Source organism: Syngnathoides biaculeatus, chromosome 11, assembly GCF_019802595.1.
Source record: "Syngnathoides biaculeatus isolate LvHL_M chromosome 11, ASM1980259v1, whole genome shotgun sequence".
Taxonomy (NCBI): domain Eukaryota; kingdom Metazoa; phylum Chordata; class Actinopteri; order Syngnathiformes; family Syngnathidae; genus Syngnathoides; species Syngnathoides biaculeatus.
Window position 1 is genome coordinate 12016114 of NC_084650.1, and position 21697 is coordinate 12037810.

Below are 21697 nucleotides of genomic sequence, written 5' to 3' on the forward strand. Positions count from 1 at the left end.
TTGCGAGTGCGGCTGTTTGTCTCCATGTGCCCTGCGATGTCACGAGCCATCGGTGCGGGGGAGGACCCAAGTGCAGGACTCCGAGGCAAAGGCATAATGTCCAGTGGGTTTTGATTTCGAAAGCAGTGGCTCCTGTCCGTTGAGAGCTGAGAGGCTCCTTGTGAGGATAAGCAGCTGAGAAAATGGATCGATGATGGGTATATTTATCGAAATGATTCTAGCTTCATCACAAAATAAATTAACCTTGCAAGTCAAGTTATATGTTTAGATGGTGTAGTATGAGGTTTTTCTAATGTAATATCGGTCTCAAAACGGGTCGGCATGCCACTTACTGTTTGGATTGCCTTTTGAATCGATACCGGCCGTCGAGAGTCTCTTTCCCCAGCTTGGCTGACTCGGATTCCGCCTCGCGAGATGACGTCGGCGTGCACCGTCGGCAACCTTTAATTGACAGCGCCGTGGCAGCACCTGACCCACTCGCGTGGGGGCGGGGGCTGTGGTCGGTGGGGTATTGAATAGCGTGACTAGAAGTGACACGCACATAAAGTACATACACGGTGTCGCACACCGCCGGTCAGGGGGACAACCAGAGCGTAGCGGCTTGTCGGTCTCTGGGGCGTTCCTTTCGGGGTGAAACTGTTTTGTTCTGCTTTCGACACCTGAATTGTTGATGGCGAAACGCAGCCCCGGCCGTCGAAATGACTCGTTTTCATTTTTATTGAAGTGCGACCTTCAAAGCGGAGCGTTGGAGCGGCGCGGGCTTTTCTTGCTCGCGAAGAAACTCTTCGCGCGGAGTCGCCGAGTACTGGTGAAACTCGAAGCTGGAGATGTGCTCGGGCTTTGTTTACATCAAATGCGACAGCATAAAATACTGTAAGTGACAAAAAAAAAAATGGGTGGACTGATGGGTTTTTTTTCTGCATATAATTCTCCGCTGCAGTGTGATTTTTGATCTCATTTGTTCAGCCCGGCTTGGCTCATGAGGAGGTGCGCTCGGTTTATTGTCATCTGGTCTCCCGATGACTTCAGTGGCTATTACAACTGGAGTTAAAAAAACAAAACATCTTTTTCATGTTTTTTTTTTTTTATTTCAGGGCTGCTGTAGTTCAAAGGGCGTCCTTGCTGACGAGCAGCCATTTATTTATTTGTTTACTGAACATTCTACAAATATCAAAGGTCTGGGGTTCCGATGGAGCTGATTTGCATAATCCAAGATAAAGTACGGCTCGTGTTCCATGAAATATTCATCAATACGGAGTCTTATTGGCCATCCCTGCCACCATTTTCACCCACTATTTATTCATATGATGATTTTCCCACATTGTAATGAAAACAACAACAAATATTTCGTGCATCTTCCTCTCTAACCCCCACAGTCTTGATGTATATTTCTTAGATAATTGAAGTTCTTCTTTTCTCTTCTTTCGGCTCCCTCCCGTTAGGGGTCACCACAGCTAAGCCTATCGTGCATCTTCCTCTTTAACCCCCACAGTCTTGATGTCTTCCATCAACGTTTTCTTTGGTCTTCCTCTCTCTCTTGCTCTTTTGCCTGGCAGCTCCATCCTCACCACTATAGTCACTCTCTCGCCTCCGGACACGTCCAAACCATCGAAGTCTGCTCTCTCTCTCTAACCTTGTCCCCAAAACATCCAACTTTGGCTGTCCCTCCCTCTAATGAGCACATTTCTAATCCTATCCAACCAACCGAGAACCTCAACATCTTCATTTCTGCCACCTCCAGTTCTGCTTCCTGTCGTCTCTTCAGCGCCGCCGTCTCTAATCCGTCCATCGTGGCCGACCTCACCACTGTTTTATTGACTTTGCCCTTCATCCTAGCGTAGACTCATCTGTCACATAGAACACCAGACACCTTCCGCCAGCTGTTCAACACCGCTTGGACCCGTTTCTTCACTTCCTTACCACACTCTCCATCGCTCTGTATTGTTGCCCCCAAGTATTTGAAGTCACCCACCCTCGCCATCTCTTCCCCCTCCGCCCCGCTCATTCACGCACTTATATTCCGTTTTACTTCAGCTAATCTTCATTCCTCTCCTTTCCACTGCGTGCCTCCATCTTTCTAATTGTTTCCCCGCGTTCACTTCTTTCACTCCTTTTATCTTCTTAGATAATCGACGTTGATCGGGGGTGGGGGGGTGGGGGGACTGTTTCAACCCTTTTTTGGTATCAGGATAAACGCAGCAAAATCCCAAAAAGGAAATCAAGAAAACTTGGGCAATCATGCAATTGATATTTGATTTTTCCACAAGTGAGAGAGAGGAAAAAGAAACTCTCAGCTTTTGTGTATCGCTCAGACCTTGCGGCTGTTGCCCTGCGCTGTCGTCAGACTGAAGGGATCGGCAGCCTCGCGCTCGTTTGTATGCCGCGTACAAGGTCGCATTTGCATTTGAACAGGAAAGTCGTGTTCAGGTTGAGCCATTACAAAATGCGTGCGAGGTGTCTCGGCCGAGTTGACACGTTGTGTATGTTTATATTCGTAAACTGGAATCCAACCGCCACAAACGTACTGTATCCAACCAGCGAGTACGTTATCGGGTATGCGTGTGAGCGGGTGTCGCCCAGGTTACCCGTAAAAGTCCGTTTTGTCTTGACTTGCAGATGCCGGTAGATACCAGCATTGCATTGTTTTTGGATTTGAGATCAGCACAGCTTTTGCGTAGAAGATAAAGAGTAGGCAGTGAATATCATCCTGTCACTACGATTACGGGGGAGAGAAATGCAGACGCGTCGGAACTCGGACAGGTTTACGCACACCCCGCATTCAAACAGCGTATGTGTGGTGTAAGCAGATTCTTTTTTTTGTCACAGTAGGGGAGATAAATTGTGTGTTGTCGGAGAAAATATGATGCAGTTCTTCACTCCACGTAAAAGAAAAAAAACAAAGCCAGCATTGAGTCAGTAGAACTCTGATCAGAATATTCAGCGGGCCTTGAACAATCCGTTAAAATGCTCAGCTGGAAAGACGAGGACCTCCGCTGAGAAAACTGCTCCAAGTGGACCAGTTAACTGACGTCTAAAATGTCTGTGTTATGTGGCACATTTGGCGAGCTGGTTCCAAAGCAGCGCCGAGGTGGATCTGCCCCGCAGATGCAGATTGTGGCGAGCCCAAATCGAAGGCCGGTTCAGAAATGTCACTTTCGGTGAACGGAGGTAGCTGACGGCGCTTAAAATAAAAACGCTTGCCTCCCTTGCTGCTCTCGCTCGCTTCCTCCCCGGTATTTGCTCTTTGTGCATCCTTCTTCGCATGGTTCAGGGATGTGTGGTGGGGTTCGTGGTTGGTGGGTACATCATAGACAGAAATTATTATATAATATTCAATTTACATATCGAGACAAACAGAGTGGTGTGTTTTCCATGAAGTTAGCAGACATTTTCTGACCTGATGTTTCAAGCGTGTTTACGAATATTCTTCAGTGTATTGTCATGCCTTAGAAAAGCATAATAATAGAAGTAATGAATAAAAAAAGAATTGTGGGTCAGAATACCGTAATTTCCGGCCTACAAGCCGCGACTTTTATCCACACGCTTTCAACGCTGCGGTTTATGTGGTGATGCGGCTAATTTGTGCATTTTTTCTAACGGCCGCAAGTGGGCACTCGAGCGGGAAAAGGTAAGAATGAGGCCGGTGGAATATATGTGCCGAGGAAGTGACTTTTACCGGCCCTGTATGTGCTGCACTAGCGTAAACGCTGTGCTAACGTGGTGCTGCTGTGTTACTGGCATGTCTCAGGGATATTTATTTATCAAATTTGTGCACTTTTTGTAACGGCTGCAAGGGGGGACTCGAGCGGGAACGGTAAGAATGAGACCGGTGGAATATATGTGCCGAGGAAGCGGCTTTTACCGGCCCTGTATGTGCTGCGCTAGTGTAAACGCTGTGCTAGCGTGTTGCTGCTGTGTTACTGCCGTGTCTCACTGATATTTACCGGTAAGCTTTATTTTAACTGCCCCTGTTAGCGTTAGCGCCGTGCTAGCGTTAAACCATTTCTGTGTACCGTCTTTCTTTGTAAATATCTCGCGTTTCAATGTGGGCACTCGCGGCTTTTACACGGCGGCGGGGTATGTCTGTACCAAATGGTATTTCCTTTACGAATGTACTCGGTGAGGCTTGTAGCCAGGAGCGCTCTGTAGGCCGGGAATTGCGGGAAAAGTAAATATCAAATTGTGAAGGAATATGACAATATCATGTCCAGTGAATGTGGGGAAAAACACGTTTAATATTGGCAGCCTTCCCAGTTAAGATGGATATTTGACTTCTTGAGCTGTCAATGGTAGTGAATTTATTAAACTTGATTTATTACTAATTTTAATGTACAATCATATTTGTTTGTGATTGCAAATTTAAAAGATCTGTTTTGATTGCGACGCATCACATAAATCTGGCATCCCAAAGACGGCCAAGGCATCCATTGTTTTTTCACTTGAGGAGGCAGCGCTTCATCACCTCGCAGACAAATGACACTGCTCATCGTCAAATATGGAAACATTTTTCAGGAAGTGTGCAGCAGACAAAAAGATTTGCTCGGTTGTCTATTTTCACGCGTGAGGACGGGCAGGCTCGCCAGAGATTTGTATACAAGCAATTAAAAAGTCCATTTCCCTTGAAGTCAACACTTTGCGCGTTGAAACGCACGGGAGAGTGACTTTTGCTGTCTTCTGATTCCTCGCGTCTCAGTCGGCGCTCGTGCAATTAAACATGTCGCCACAGACAAGCTTCTGCAATTCCAGCTCGCCGACAAGTTGGCGTGCCCATAAAAGTTGGATGCGCTACTGAAGACGACGCTCACCTCTCAAGCGCTGCCACCGCTGCCTCCGGTGCGGTCCACAGAGAGGCGAGAGGATGCGCTGAAATTGGGGGGTGGGGGGGACGACTGGTTGCTATAGTGGTGCTTTTCCGCATACCTTCCATGTCCTGCTTTCCTGCGTCCCTTCATTTTAATGCAGTTTCTACTCACCAGAAGAGAAAAAAAAATCCAAGAAAAATCAAACAGTACAGCGGTACCTTGAGATAAGAGTTGAATTTGTTCTATCACGCTCGTAACTCAAGGCACCTGTATCTCAAAGCGCCTTTCCCTATTTGAGAGAATGGAGATGCCATTAATCTGTTCCACCCTCCCCAGAAATAACGAGACACAACAAAAATGTTTGTAGTCCGTCCATCCATCTTCTACCGCTTCTCCGGGCCGGGTCGCGGGGGAAGTAGCATCAGGAGGGATACCCAGACTTCCCTTTCACCAGCCATTTCTCCCTAACCCTAATCCCGAGGCCTTCCCAAGCCAGCCGAGAGACAATAGTCTCTGCAGCGTGTCCTGGGTCGTCCCCCGGGGTCTCTTTCCAGTGGGACGTGCCCAGAACACCTCACCAGGGAGGCGTCCGGGAGGCATCCGGATCAGATGCCCCAACCACCTTGTCTTGCTCCTCTCAACGCGGAGGAGCGGCGGCTCGACACTGAGCCCCTCCCGGATAACCGAGCCTCTCACCATCTCAGGTAGAGCCCGGACACCCTGCGGAGGAAACTCATTTCGGCCGCTTGTATCCGGGATCGTGTTCTTTCGGTCCCGACCAACAGCTCGTGCCCATTGGTGACGGTAGGAACATAGATCGATCGGTAAATTGAGAGCTTTGTTGTAGTGTATTTAAAAAAAAAATACAGCACTTGATACAGTAATGCCATAAATGGAATGTTAAGTAATGACGGTTGAGTTGAAAATGTTTTGGTTGCGTATTTTGCTTCAGTTCAACAGGCATTGTGCTGCTCCTTCTGGCGTGCACGCCTTGGCCTCCTGCTTTGATTCTGCGGTGGGGAGAGTAGAATCGTTTCTTGACTGAAACGATTAAAGAGAATATTTTGAAGTCTTTCCACCTTTGTTCTACACTGAAATACTAGCCTTTTTTTTCAGGGGTAGGGGGGGGGGTTACTGTTAAAGGACAGTAAATATTCTAGTTCTCTTTGCTTGGGTCAGGCCAGAGCACTGTCTAATATAAAACTTGTGCTCTGTGGCATTTTCGTCCCAATGAGCAAAGTGTGGGGGTAATATTTTGTATTATAAAGGCTCTGTCCCATAGTTTAGGAAATTGTAAATGTTTTAAAGGTGGGAGGTGGTTAATCAGTGCAGTCGGGAAGTTAGCAAGCTGCTTCCTGGTTCATCAGTTAAAGACGTCCGCATTATTGTTGCGGTAATGTTTTCCATCGTGGGACTAAATCCCGCTTCTATCTCCATTTGCCGCAAAATGCAACGCAAATGTCCGTATTGGGCGCTTTTGTGTACTCCTTCCCATTTGCTTTTGCAGGCAATACCTGAAGATTTAGCGCCGCCCTGGCAGCTGTAATTAGATGCATGTGGTAAAACCTTAATTCTGCATCACGGCAGAGTAATGGTATTGTTTACCCAGCGAGGTGCCCGCGGAAGGCTTTCTCCGATGTTTTATGAGTGTGGTTAGACTAATGATTAAAGACTTGCTTCCCACTGGGACTCCGCTGAAATTCAAACAGCTTTTGGACTTTGCTTCGTCAGCCGGGAGTAGGGGGCAGGTGTATTTCCGTTTTACGCGGCCAAACGTGGACAATATGTTAGCGGACTTCCTGTGCATGCTGCGATAACTAGCGTGAAAATATCTCATCACTGTATGTTTTTTTTAAAAATGAATATTAATTAGAATATTATAGACTGGTATTGTTCAAAAAAATGCAAAAATGTGTTTTTGGGGAGGCTGAAACCGATTAAAGGCATGTCGATAATTTTCACCGGGAACGTTTTGAGTCACGTGCGTGCATTTCAAAACAAATTCTATTTATGTCGCAAGGCGCCACTCTATTGTGATTTGAGTTTAACGAGGGAAGAAAATCATATTTTACCAAGTAAATAAAAAAAAATACAATTTATATTGTGCTATTTGTTCTGGAAATTGTACCTTTTTTTTAAGTTAAAAAAGTATATTGTAAAAAATATGTATATATAAATATATGAAAATATAAATATATAAAAAATATTTTGTTCTTGAAAAAAAATTCCTGTAATAATTCTGTGTTCTCAAAAAAACAACAACCTGAGAATCACACAAGGCTTTTCGATTAATGACAGAATATAATCCTATTAGAGCTTTTAACCGGCCAAAAGCTAAAATAGAGAGACGTAATCGCTTTGTTATGTTACGTCGGTATGGATTTTTTTAAAACGATACGACCGCAAATAATTTAGCGGTCCCCGAAGCTGCGGCTTGCGGTTTAAAGCGTCAAATTATGTACAGTACTGTGTCTTGAAAGTATGTAAAACACAAGGAATATTCAGGTTGTTTTGAATGAAATATCCATGAGGCCGTGGAATTCGCACTTCTGGCTTCCAATCAAAAATTCTCAACCTTCACTTCCCGCTCCCTCTGCAGCACCCGGCGAGTGTTTTTGACGGCGGAAATCGCAGCAGCAGCGCCGGCTTGCTCTGGAAACACCTTAATCGGACTTCGGAGCGCCGCTCCCGGCAGCATCTGTTCGCACCGTCGTATGTTACATCGTCAAGCGGGCTGGATAATTAAGAGAGACGGTGACTTGGGTCAAAGCCACGTCCTGCAAGAGCTGTGTCGGAGTTTGGCTGGGAATTGAGCGCTAATTATTTCATGAGATCTTGTCGGTGCGGATCCCAGTGTGCTGCTTTTTGTGTGTTTGTGTGTGTGAACAAAAAAAAAAAAAAAAAGCAAAACAAACAAACGGACAAAAAATTCAATGGATAGGTTTCCAATGACGTCACCACCACCTTTAGAACAATCGGATAAAAAAAAAAATTCACGCTTCACCAATCACCTGTGTTCTCTGACCTCTGTGACACACAAGATGGCGTAATTGGAAACCCATCTATAGCGTGTAGATATGAGGGAAACATATTTTCACTCGTGTGTGAGAGCATTAGAGTAATATGTGTGTATCTGAACAAGCAAGTGTGTTTTTATTATCATTATTTTGTTGCACATCAGACAGAACCAATTTATCCAGACAGCTAACGGTGGAAGTTTATCCTTTCTTACGTCGCCATCATACTGTTGCCCCTCCCCGCCCACCCACATTCTCTCAAAATCATGTTCAATCACAGTTAAATGTACTAAGTTTAACATTAACTACACATTAATTACGCTTAAAATTGAATCATGCGGTGGCAAGTCCCTGCCGTTAGCGGATAGTTGTTTGCTGCTAGGTAGCTAGCAGCGACGAGCTGGGCAGCAAGTGAGCACATTCACTCCACTGATCTAAAAAAAAAAAAAAAAAAAAAAACAGACTGGATGACTCATTGGCCACCAAAACTGAAGCCGCCATCCGCCATCTTGATACTCCCAAAACAACCATGCCGACCTGCGCGTTAATCGCCAGTTTCGTGGCTGTGAGGAAAACATTCCACAGGTAAGTTGGAAAGATTTACTTTGACACTGTTAAACTTAGTTTGTAAATGTTTTTTTTTTTTTTTCTGATGAGCTAAATTCACTTGAAGAAAGTTTTGTTTATGGTTGTTGTTGTTCACAGTGGTTCTCTTTTATAGGGCAACGTTTTTTTGCGAAAAAGTGATGTTAATATTTTCCCAAACTTCATCGGTGGAGAAGCAAGAAAACACATTTTGTGTGAAATCTTTGACTTTCATAATACAGAACTCTGCAAATTGAATTTGATTTTCAAATAGGACGTTGCAGAGACAACAAATGAACTTTTAGCATTTAGCATGTATTTTCCCATTGCGAGTCCTTATTTCCAAAAGTATATCTAACTGATTGACTTAAAATGTTATGTATTTAATGGCAAAAAATGCTCAGTTTTTTTGCTATGTTATGATGATAGCGCTTCACAGCGTATTTCTGGAAAAGTTAACATGTCACGGAAATCGGGCCCTAGGTAAATTTGCAAGGTTTCTCGCTAGTCACGGTGTTCTGTGTCTTTCCTTTGCACTTCACCTTTTTTGGCTTACCAAGTCGGATTACCAGAATGGAAAATACACATGACCAGTTTTAATTCTACATGCCAAACGTTGAGGAAAAACCCCCACCATAATCCAACCTGTTAACCATGTCGTCCACACGTTTTAGGAGTACCAAGATGGCGGCCAACTGGCTTGACCCAATCGACATACCGCTCGATGTGTATTCGCTATCCAGTCGTTTCTTGTTTTTTTTTTGGATCAGTGGTTCTCTTGGTTGTTCCTAGCGAAGAGCAGCCAGTAGTCTCACGACCTTTGAAAGGAAGTTTGATAAATGAATGATTCCGGGCACTTAGCCTTTGGTTGCCCGCAGCCTGGCACAATTGCAGAGCAGATGATCCGTTTGCAACAAACTCGGCTTTCTCTGCATCAACAGGCACATGACTTGTGCTGTCACGTGAAATGCATTCTTGCAAAAAATATGAATAAGAAAATAATATGGGGGTTTACGTCCCTTTTTGCTGAAACTGGTAATTAGCTATTTTCCTCAAAAGAGACTTCAATTCTTTCTTTCTGAAGTTCAACGCTTAACACCGCACATTTTCCGCTGGGCGGAAATAGTTTGCCCTGACGGCGATTTATCGTTTCCAACAGCCTCGGCCGATTTATCATCCGGCGCTATCGTGGCGGAGCCGGCTGCAAAACACATTGCGGCGGCGTCCTCAAATGTCAGGTCAGTTCTCCGCTCGCCGCCCTTCAAGAGAAAGGAGCAATTTTGTTTGGGAATATGATTGTAAGGTCTTCAATCAGTTTACGGCGTTGTTGTGACGGCAACGTTGACGATAAGAAAAACGTTCTCGCCTCCCCCGCGTGCGCTCGCCACTGGCAGACGTTGAGCGGCTCAACGCGGCCGTGTTAACGTATAGCTTTCGGTGTTTTACACGAGATGAGATCAAGCTGACTATTTAATGACCTCCTCCATATCATTTGCTCCTCATTAGTGCATGAAAATCCAGCGGAGATTGCTTTGATGGTAACAAATTATTTGCAGCGGTCTTTTCCCTCCCCACCTGCAATTTCGCCAGCGCCAATCAGAGATCGAGCGCGTTAGCATTGATTTTTCAATACGTTTGGAATACAGTGACGCGGCCATGGAGCCGTTTGTAATCTTAATCTTCTCCTTTAATCTCCACGCATTACTGAGGTCCAATTGGACCCGTTTCGGCTTTTTGATTGCAACAGAAATACTCTAATAGCCACTTTCACCTTCAAATTCGGTGAACTCTGCCAAAATGACCCAAAGAAGAGCAAGAAAATATGTTTAAAATGTCATTATTTTGTGCAGGTGATAACTAACTAACTTTCTGGACTATAGGCCGCACCTGATTATAAGCCTCGCTCAGTGCATTTTTAAAGGAAAAAACATTTTGTGTATACATAAGCCGCACCTGTCTATAAGCCACATGTGCCCAAATATTTACAAAGAAAGACGGTACACGGAAATATTTAAAAATATACCTTAGCCTTTCTTTCCAAACAGTGGCTGTGACGCGGCAGTAACACAGTAGTAACACAGCACCGACAGGGCTGGGTTAAAAAAAAAAAAAACATACCGGTAAAAGTCACTGAGACCCGGCAGTGACACGGTTCAGGCCACTTGCTTTTATTACCTCTGAACACTGTTTTCCATATTTTTACAGTGCTCCAGTTCTTCCCGCTGTCGTTTCCAGCGTCTCACTATCGATTTCATTCGTGCCAGTTTCACGCGCAGCAGCTCGGTTTCTGTATTTATCGGCCAGCTCGATTGTTTTTAACTTGAAAGGTGCGTCATATGCATTTCTTCACGCGTTTTGCACAATGAGGGTGTGTTCATGCTAATTTTATTCATGCACAAAGCGCAAAGTTACATGAAACGTGCGTCTTCCTCGACACATACTGTATATTCCACCTGTCCCACTCTTACCTTTTCTGCTATAGCGCCCCTGGCGGCCGTTAGAAAAAATCCACAAATTAAGCTGCATCACTGCATAAGCCGCAGTGTTGAGAGCGTGTGGCAAAAGTCGCGGCTTATAGTCCGGAAATTACGGCAACTAACTAACCTACTAACTAACTAACTCACTGTCATGAGCAAGGCTGGACCACGGCCAAGAGGGGCGTGGCCTGGCCACCGCTCAGAGCGGTTTCATCTCTGACACACTTTGTTGAGTATGCTTTCCTGCATCCAGGGTTACTCCGCCACTGCGCCATTATAGTTCAGTCCCGCTTTTGCTATGCTTCTTTTGCTACTATCTTTAGTTGACTCGTAGTTATCGGACATTGTTTCTTGTGTTTTGGGATCTTGCCTTCTTGGACTGTGTTGTCGTGGACAACTTTCGTTTGTAATAAATCCCACTGAACATCATGTCCCCGTCTCGGAGTCCTGCATTTGGGTCCGCCCGTGCACCGTTGCTTCCTGACACTAGCCTCATCTGTTAGTTATTATTTATGACAGCGATTATATTTTTTGGTTGTCTATGCCGGTGCTGTATCGCGACTTGCATGACAACTGGTTGCTCTCCCAGCAGATGGCAGAAGGTCCGATTAACCTTCGGCGCGTACCCACCCACAAAGATTTGTGTTCAACGGAGCAGACCCACATCTCACAGCGAGCATGTACGTTTGTGAGTGAATTCATATTAGACGGCGGTGTCCCCGGAGATTTTGGCAATTTAAAAAAAAAAAAAAAAAAAAAGTGTCATGGCTCAATAACAGCCGGGAAACACTTGTCTTCTTCTCTTCAAGATCGTGGGCTGGTTCTCCTTCCGGTCCGTCCTGTTTCAGTGCACGTAAATTAATGCAAAATGAATAAAATATGTTTGGGTTTTTTTTTTTTTTTTTCCCCTTCTAAATTTTTGTTTTCAGTGAAAGGAGCCACGGACACGGTCCCAATTATGCAAACAGCTGCTTTGGTACTGGATCCGTGCCCGCTGTCCCAGTTCCATACTTATTCCTGACACGCGTGCTCGTTTCAGACGCAAGAAAAAACGGCATTGTAGCTTCTTGTTGTTGCTTTGTGGTGTCCCCTACCTGAGTCACTTTTCTGATTTCCACAGAAATTCAAACTATGAATTCGTCTCCCGTGCGAGCCAGTCTCCTTTTTTGTGTGTGTGTGTGTTTTGTGTTTTTAATTTCTTTTCTTTTTAATGGACAGCCAGCTGTCAGCCGGCCTCGCATCTCCTGGAGTGGCTGCGACTCCCTCAGCAAATAGGAAGTGACATGCCCGACAGCCGAGCGTGGACTTTTGAGCGCGCAGTCAAATGTCACACGCTGTCATAAGACCCCCCCCCCTTCTTTCTGCTTTCGTAACAAGGTTTGCGCTTCTGAACGAACCGAGTAAGGCTCCACGAAAACCGAAAACCTTTCCTCATCTATTCGAGCGTGTTCGTCGCTCACTCAAAAGAGGCAAAGTGATTGCGGCCAGTGCGAGACGTTCATTGATGAAGATTCTCGCGTTGTTTTATTCGTGGTTCAGTTCTGAGGACCCGGGTTCAATCCCGGCCCCGCCTGTGTGGAGTTTGCATGTTCTCCCCGTGCCTGCGTGGCTTTTCTCCGGGCAGTCCGGTTTCCTTCCACATCCCCAAAACATTACTTGGACACTCTAAATTGCCCCAAGGTGTGATTGTGAGTGCGGCTGTTTGTCTCCATGTACCCTGCGATTGTCTGGTAACCGGTTCAGGGTGTACCCCGCCTCCTGCCCGTTGACAGCTGGGATAGGCTCCGGCACTCCCCGCGACCCTAGTGAGGATAAACAGCAAAGAAAATGGATGGATGGATGGATGTCAAATTTGATCCTTCTGAATTGAACACAAAACTCTAATTCTGTTGTATGAATGGCAACAGGCGGAAGCACAAGTCGGACCTTCTGCCATCTCGTGAGGATAAGCGGCAAAGAAAATGGATGGATGGATGTCAAATTTTATCCTTCTGAATTGAACACAAAACTCTAATTCTGTTGTATGAATGGCAACAGGCGGAAGCACAAGTCGGACCTTCTGCCATCTCGTGAGGATAAGCGGCAAAGAAAATGGATGGATGGATGTCAAATTTTATCCTTCTGAATTGAACACAAAACTCTAATTCTGTTGTATGAATGGCAACAGGCGGAAGCACAAGTCGGACCTTCTGCCATCTCGTGAGGATAAGCGGCAAAGAAAATGGATGGATGGATGTTTTATTCGTGGGTGTCTCCATCGATCCCTTAGAAATACTGTTGAGCTTTTTGGAGAGATCTTGCACACCTGTGTTTGGCAGTCTTGGCTTTTCATTGAACTCAAGTTGTAATCATATTGTATTTTATTTTTTGTAACCACTCAGAGAGGACAGACCTCTAAACTAAGAAATGCGTAATTTGAGGAAACGATAAATTGTCGCTATATACACACGAGCAAAATGGCCAATGCCTTTGTATTTGCCAAAATGCCCCACACGCGGGGGAACGTGGCAGAGACATCCATCCATTCATCCATCCATTTTCTACCGCTTTTCCGGGTCGGGTCGCGGGGGAAGTAGCTTCAGCAGGGATACCCGGACTTCCCTTTCCCCAGCCACTTCTTCCAGCTCTTCCGGAGGGATCCCGAGGCGTTCCCAGACCAGCCGAGAGACCTAGTCTCTCCAGCGTGTCCTGGGTCGTCCCTGGGGTCTCTTTCCGGTGGGACGTGCCCGGAACACCTCACCGGGGAGGCGTCCGGGAGGGATCCGAATCAGATGCCCCAGCCACCTCATCTGGAGGAGCAACGGCTCGACACCGAGCCTCGCCCGGGTGACCCAGCTTCTCACCCTCTCTAAGGGAGAGCACGGACACCCTGCGGAGGAAACTCATTAGGGCCGCTTGTGTCCGGGATCTTGTTCTTTCGGTCCCGACCCACAGCTCGTGCCCATAGGACGACGTAGATCAACTGGCAAATTGAGAGCTTCGCCTTTCGACTCGGCTCCCTCTTTACCGCAACGGACCGATACAAATTCCGCATCACTGCAGACGCTGCACCGATCCGTCTGTCGATCCCCCGGCCCGTTCTTCCCTCCCTCGTGAACAAGACCCCAGGATTCTTGAACTCCTCCACTCCTCCTCGTGGCAGAGACACTGTAGCCCAAATAACAGAAAGCACGTAAGACTTCAGGTAAGATGCCCCCCCCACCACCACCACCGAGTTGTCGGCGTACTCGTGCCGTTGTGGTAGAAATGGGGCCGAGTTATTTTCAAGAAGGAAACGGGAATTGCGCCAATGAAATAAGGCCGCTCGGTACTTCAGCGTACGTAGCGGGGGAGGGCCGAGCCACGCTGGTCGCCGTTTTAGCCACGCCCCAAAAAATCCAGACGACCGAGACGGTTAAAAAAAAAAAAAAAAAAACGCTTGAATGCGATACCTCAACACTCGAGCGCAAAATTATTTTCAGTCTCTGCACGTTGTCGAACAAAATCAGAAAAACTGGGTCGTTAAGTTCGATGGTTCACTTTCATTTGCAGGTTTGCAGTTCAAAGGTCGTGAATTTTAAGACGAGGGGGGTTGATCACTTCCGCTGTTGTATAAATGGACGAAACGCGATAATCCGCTCTGAAGGTCAGCCCGGATGTCTGCGGTGATTTTTCGTGTTATTTGAGTTCAAGTCCCGGCTCAAAGTAAAGAGATAGCGTTGCAAAGTACGCGCGGCGGCTTTGGTGAAGTGTCAGCTGACAGCTCTGTGACTTGTGGAGATGAAAAATGTTTCATCTTTGTCATTGTCGCGCATGAAGCGCATCTTAATTAGCGGGGATTTCATTGGAGCTTTGCGAAATTGCCTCCTTTTCACAAGCCGACGTCGCGTCCTTCCACATTCCGCCGCGCTCCTCTGCTCTTTTCATCGGCGTTGTAAAGCGCTTGGTGCCTTACTGTCTTCCCCGTTTTGTATTTATTTCCGTCTCATATTTGCTTCATTTATTAATAGTTAATTTGTGGCTTGTTCTTGCGTGGAGATACCCCGACGCGCCGGATTCCATGTTTTGGTCCTGTTTGCTTGACACGCGACGCCGTTAACGCCCACGAGGAGTAGTTTTGTGTCGCCGCTAATCCCCCAAAATGCCTTTTGATGTCATTATAGCATTTGAGTGATGAAATAATCTTCCTAACTTTTCGACTGATATGTTTTAAATCCTCTTTCGTGTCATATTGCTCCACTTTCCGCTTTATGCGGTGTATCTACTACTGTATTACGACCTCCCATTAGACGAACAGAGATTTGTTCTTGCTGTCGGAGCCTTTGAAAATGGAGTTATCGTGATATTACAGTTCAGTCAAGTGTAATATTTTCAATTTTTCACCGAGTCTTCACAATTGTCAAACCTTAATCTTCATTATTTTACATTATGACTGTAATTAGTCATAGTACTTTTTACGGAATAGTGTCTAGAATACTCACCAATACAATATCTAATGAATATCCCAATGCTAATGATTAAAAACATATCATTTGCATCATAACGACAATCTTCTTCTTTTCCTTTCGGCTTGTCCCGTTAGGGGTCGCCACAGCGTGTCATATCTTTTGCCATCTTAGCCTATCTCCTGCATCTTCCTCTCTTAACACCCCAACTGCCCTCATGTCTTCCCTCACCACATCCATAAACCTTCTCTTTGGTCTTCCTCTCGCTCTTTTGCCCGGGAGCTCCATCCTCAGCATCCTTCTACCAATATACTCTCTCTCTCTCGCCTCTGGACATGTCCAAACCATCGAAGTCTGCTCTCTCGAATCTTGTCTCCAAAACATCCAGCTTTGGCTGTCCCTCTAATGAGCTCATTTCTAATCCTATCCAACCTGCTCACTCCGAGCGAGAACCTCAACATCTTCATTTCTGCCACCTCCAGTTCTGCTTCCTGTTGTTTCTTCAGTGCCACCGTCTCTAATCCGTACATCATGGCCGGCCTCACCACTGTTTTGTAAACTTTGCCCTTCATCCTGGCGGAGACTCTTCCGTCACATAACACACCAGACACCTTTCGCCAGCTGTTCCAACCTGCTTGGACCCGTTTCTTCACTTCCTGACCACACTCTCCATTGCTCTGTATTGTTGACCCCAAGTATTTGAAGTCGTCCACCCTCGCTATCTCTTCTCCCTGTAGCCTCACTCTTCCCCCTCCACTTTTCTCATTCACGCACAGATATTCGGTTTTACTTCGGCTAATCTTCATTCCTCTCCTTTCCAGTGCATGTCTCCATCTTTCCAATTGTTCCTCTGCATGCTCCCTGCTTTCACTGCATATGACAATATCATCTGCGAACATCACGGTCCAAGGGGATTCCAGTCTAACCTCATCTGTCAGCCTATCCATTACCACTGCAAACAGGAAGGGGCTCAGAGCTGATCCCTGATGCAGTCCCACCTCCACCTTAAATTCCTCTGTCACACCTAAGGCACACCTCACCATTGTTCTGCTGCCATCATACATGTCCTGTACTATTTTAACATACTTCTCTGCCACACCAGACTTACGCATGCAGTACCACAGTTCCTCTCTTGGTACTCTGTCATAGGCTTTCTCTAGATCCACAAAGACGCAATGTAGCTCCTTCTGACCTTCTCTGTACTTTTCCACGAGCATCCTCAAGGCAAATAATGCATCTGTGGTACTCTTTCTAGGCATGAAACCATACTGTTGCTCGCAGATACTTACTTCTGTCCTGAGTCTAGCCTCCACTACTCTTTCCCATAACTTCATTGTGTGGCTCATCAACTTTATTCCTCTATAGTTCCCACTGCTCTGAACATCCCCTTTGTTCTTAAAAATGGGAACTAGAACACTTTTCCTCCATTCTTCAGGCATCTTTTCGCCCGCTAGTATTCTGTTGAATAAGTTGTCAAAAACTCCACAGCCATCTCTCCAAATTGCTTCCATACCTCTACCGGTATGTCATCAGGACCAACTGCCTTTCCATTTTTCATCCTTTGTAGTGCCTTTCTGACTTCCCCCTTAGTAATCATTTCCACTTCCTGGTCCTTCACTCTTGCCTCTTCAACTCTTCCTTCTCTCTCATTTTCTTCATTCATCAACTTCTCAAAGTATTCTTTCCATCTATTTAGTACACTACCGGCACCAGTCAACACATTTCCATCTCTATCCTTAATCACCCTTACCTGCTGCACATCCTTCCCATCTCTATCCCTCTGTCTGGCCAACCTGTAGAGATCCTTTTCTCCTTCTTTCGTGTCCAACCTGGTGTACATGTCTTCGTATGCCTCTTGTTTAGCCTTTGCCACCTCTACCTTTGCCCTACGTCGCATCTCGATGTACTCCTTTCGCCTCTCCTCAGTCCTCTCAGTATCCCACTTCTTCTTCGCTAATCTCTTTCCTTGTATGACTCCCTGTATTTTGGGGTTCCACCACCAAGTCTCCTTCTCCCCTTTCCTACCAGATGACACACCAAGTACTCTCCTGCCTGTCTCTCTGATCACCTTGGCTGTCGTCGTCCAGTCTTCCGGGAGCTTCGGTTGTCCATCGAGAGCCTGTCTCACCTCTTTCCGGAAGGCTGCACAACATTCTTCCTTTTTCAGCTTCCACCACATGGTTCTCTGCTGTACCTTTGTCTTCTTAATCTTCCTACCCACCACCAGAATCATCCTACATACTACCATCCTATGCTGTCGAGCTACACTCTCCCCTACCACTACTTTACAGTCAGTAACCTCCTTCAGATTACATCGTCTGCACAAAATATAATCTACCTGCGTGGTTCTACCTCCGCTCTTGTAGGTCACTATATGTTCCTCCCTCTTCTGGAAATAAGTGTTTACTACAGCCATCTCCATCCTTTTTGCAAAGTCCACCACCATCTGCCCTTCAAAGTTCCTTTCCTGGATGCCGTTCTTACCCATCACTTCTTCATCGCCCCTGTTTCCTTTACCAATATGTCCATTACAATCTGCACCAATCACAACTCTCTCGCTGTCTGGGATGCTCAGAACTACTTCATCTAGTTCCTTCCAGAATTTCTCTTTCAACTCTAGGTCACATCCTACCTGTGGTGCATAGCCGCTAACCACATTATACATAACACCCTCAATTTCAAATTTTAGTCTCATCACTCGATCTGATACTCTTTTCACCTCCAAGACATTCTTAGCCAGCTCTTCCTTTAAAATAACCCCTACTCCATTTCTCTTCCCATCTACTCCGTGGTAGAATAATTTAAACCCTGCTCCCAAACTTCTAGCCTTACTACCTTTCCACCTGCTCTCTTGGATGCACAGAATATCAACCTTTCTCCTAATCATCATGTCAACCAACTCCTGTGCTTTTCCTGTCATAGTCCCAACATTCAAAGTCCCTACACTCAGTTGTAGGCTCTGTGCATTCCTCTTTTTCTTCTGACGCTGGATCCGGTTTCCTCCTCTTCTTTGTCTTCGACCCACAGTAGCTGAATTTCCACCGACGCCCTGCAGGTTAGCAGTGCCGGGGGCGGGCGTTGTTAACCCGGGCCACGACCGATCCGGTATGGGATTCTTTAGATGAACGCTCATATTTGTTTGGCACAGTTTTTACGCCGGATGCCCTTCCTGACGCAACCCTCTGCATTTATCCGGGCTTGGGACCGGCCTACAGATTGCACTGGTTTGTGCCCCCATAGGGCTGCATTGCATCATAACGACAATAGCTTAGGTTATACTTTTGAATGTTTTTAGGGTGAAAAAAATTCAGCAAATTCAACAAGCAAGCAAACGACAACATTCCAATTCAAACATTGCAAATTTCCGTGACCTGGATGGCTGAAAAGCTCCACCGGGAAAAAGAAACACATTTTTAGCAAGTAAATTAATATGTTTTATTCATATTGTGACAATTTGTCAAAAAACGTTTTTAGTCTAAAATTAATGTAACATATATACATAGTTAATTATCTTAAACCTAGACCAATAATTTTGACTAGCGCATAAGTTTTTGCCTCGTAAAAATGAAAAACAACAACAATAGTATACATACTTGTAACAATTCCTCATAACAATTTTAATTGTTTTTAGTTGAATAACTTCTTTGCTTCCCCAATAATCCAATGCAGGTGTCACGTGAGGTGTGGCGTGCCACAAGGTTCAATTCTAGATCCCCTGTTGTTTAAACTGAACACAAGACTACACAGTAGTAGTCTTGCTTTAGTGTGCTTATGCCTTACTGTACCATATCATGCCGCCTTTGCTGTCTATTAATATCAATTGTTTTGAATAACAATGATTAAAAAAAAGATTAAAATTACTTGCTTTTCAGCAGACAGCGAATCTAGAGACTTTAGAGGGAGTACCAATAAATAATCCACAACATATTGTACATCCCAACTATTTCTTAATTTCAATCCATCATTCTAAAGATTAATGACTCCTCTAAGAAAATATATTGGTGTCTATATGGCAATTTTGATTGGGGAAAATAATTCTTGTACATGTAAAATCATAAAAAGAATATAATCATCCCCAGAGAGTCTGCGGAGTACCACAGGGTTAATTTCTTTGACCCTCTCTTCTTTAAAGTGTACATCCCGTGGTTTTATTAGCAGTAAAGCTGTTATGGTTACTTGTATTAATACACTTACACACCTACACACACCTACACACACACACACACACACACACATGCGCGCACATGCGCCTGTGACTTCTCATTTCCAATCAGTTTTCACGGGACAAAGAACCGCAATGACACCCCGGGAATATAAATTAGTGCGGGGACGCCATGTTAGCTTGGGGGCAAATTATTGTCACATGGAAAAGATAATCGCGTACGAAGGGTAATAAAATATACGGTCTGAGGGCAAACATTGGGAGCGTGATAAAGAACGCCGGCGATGGGGTGTTACAGGAGCAGGACGGCGATGGTTCGCGTCCATTTTCTGCAGCGCGTGTCCCGATTAGGCCGAGCTGGTCTCTGGACTGGTCACCAGTACAGACAATTAAGCATTTGCACTCATGCACACCCGAGGACAATTTACAGTTGGGGCTGTCCACAAAAAATGGGCAAAAAATTCAGACTTCATACATATGTACAGAATGATGACTGAAACACCGATTAAAAATCAGCTAGGAGTCTGACATCCATCCATTTCCCAAGATGCTTATCCTCACAGGAGCCGTGGGAGTGCCGGAGCCCATCCCAGCCGATTTTGGGCGAAAGGCGGACTGCCTGTCGCAGGGCACATATTGACACCGTCACTGAGTGGGAACTGAACCCGCACTGCCTGCATCAAAGTCAGGCGAGCGTACCGCAACACCATCGACCTAAATCTGAAATCCACGCACGGGGGGAAAAAAGCTAGTTTTTAGAGGCTCCGTAATAATGATGAGGAACTTACTCATTACAATGAGAAAGTTTCTCATTACAATGAGAATGTTACTGTTAGGTTTATCACCTAACTTGTTGGAATAGTTGCACAAATAACGGACAAGAAGTCGTCTTTCTTCTGATCAGGAGGACGTGAGGAGACGGGCCAGTTACAGTCTCCAAACACGTTCTGAACCAGCCTCTCCCGTACTCTTTTTTTTTTTTTTTTTTATTAGAAAACAGACGAGGTCAAAAGGAGGGCTGAGCAGATGAAATGAACAAAGGTACAGTTTTGGTGATGACGCGGCACATCGGACGATGATGATTGAGCACATTCTTTGGTTATGATGGCCACTTGTAGGAAGATGCTGTTGCATCTGTGTTTAGGAGCTTGTCCTGTGAACAAGACTCTTCGAAGCAAGGATGATACTTTGGCTTTGTTGCAAGTCCATAATAAATATATTAACGATAACTCTAACATTTACTCATTACAATGAGAAACCAGTTTAGGGCCTCTGTAATGTCTGCACAAATGTAGTCCTATTTTTTTTCCAGTTCTATTTTATTTAAAAAAAAAATTATAAATAAAAAGCATGACATTATTATATCATATTCAATTTTAAGATCACAGCGTTACAACCTTATCTTTGGCAAATATGTCGCAGCATCAGCTCCTTTACATGGTTTAAATCCATCCGCCAGCATTCATGTCGACATTTGTGCCGCGCATCTTTGGCCGTTTGACTGACGGGGCCGTAAAACCGACGCTCGTTTGAGGGAGACGTTCATCATTGAGGTCCGTGGACACGTTTCATTTTCCTGTATTTAATCGTGTTGTCTTTTGGCACACGGGCCAAGCGACAGCGCTCCAACGCGGTCGTTCTCGACGTGCGTGCGATTGCTCTCGCTGCGCCTCAATTAAATGGGATGAATGAATTAAGCGGCTGTGATTGGCGGCGGACAACCTGGGCCGTGTTTGTGCCCACCGGCGCAGACAAGCCCCTCTTGTTAAAAATGCCCGCGTTTGCAAAATTCCAGTCTTGCAAAGTTACGCTGCTCACAAAACTCGTCTTGTCTCATTTTACTCACAAAAAATGTCTAATTATGCTGGCACGGTGGTTTCAGCTGGTAAAGCGTTGGCCTCACAGTTCTGAGGACCCTGGGTTCAATCCCGGACCCGCCTATGTGGAGTTTGCATGTTCTCCCCGTTCCGAAAAACATCCAACATTCATTGGACATGAAATTGCCCGTAGGTGTGATTGTTAGTGCGGCTGTTTGTCTCCATGTGCCATGCAATTGGCTGGCGTCCAGTTCCGGGCGTGCCCCGACTTCTTGCCCAACGAGAGCTGGGTTAGGCTCCAGCACTCCCCGCGACCCTCGTGAGCATAAGAGGCAAAGAAAATGGATGGATGTTAAATTTTGAACACAAAACTTCTGTTCAGAAGTTGGACCTTTTGCCATCTCGTGGAAGCG

The 21697-nt window shown here is 45.5% G+C and overlaps 1 protein-coding gene across 7 annotated transcripts in view; it reads left to right on the forward strand.

The window, feature by feature from the left end:
* The window catches only part of drp2 (dystrophin related protein 2), a 144429-nt gene that overhangs the window by 10587 nt on the left and 112145 nt on the right, over window positions 1-21697 (forward strand). For 5 of the 7 annotated variants that reach the window (XR_009797219.1, XR_009797217.1, XR_009797218.1 and 2 more), the window contains exon 1: window positions 9580-9642. The exons of the other annotated variants lie outside the window; for them this stretch is intronic. Coding sequence is in view for 2 of the 5 variants with exons in the window: in XM_061835706.1 (XP_061691690.1) it covers window positions 9636-9642 (7 nt within the window). In the remaining 3 variants the exon portion in view is untranslated. Of the gene's footprint in view, window positions 1-9579; window positions 9643-21697 lie in introns of those variants that run through there. 7 annotated transcript variants of the gene reach the window in all.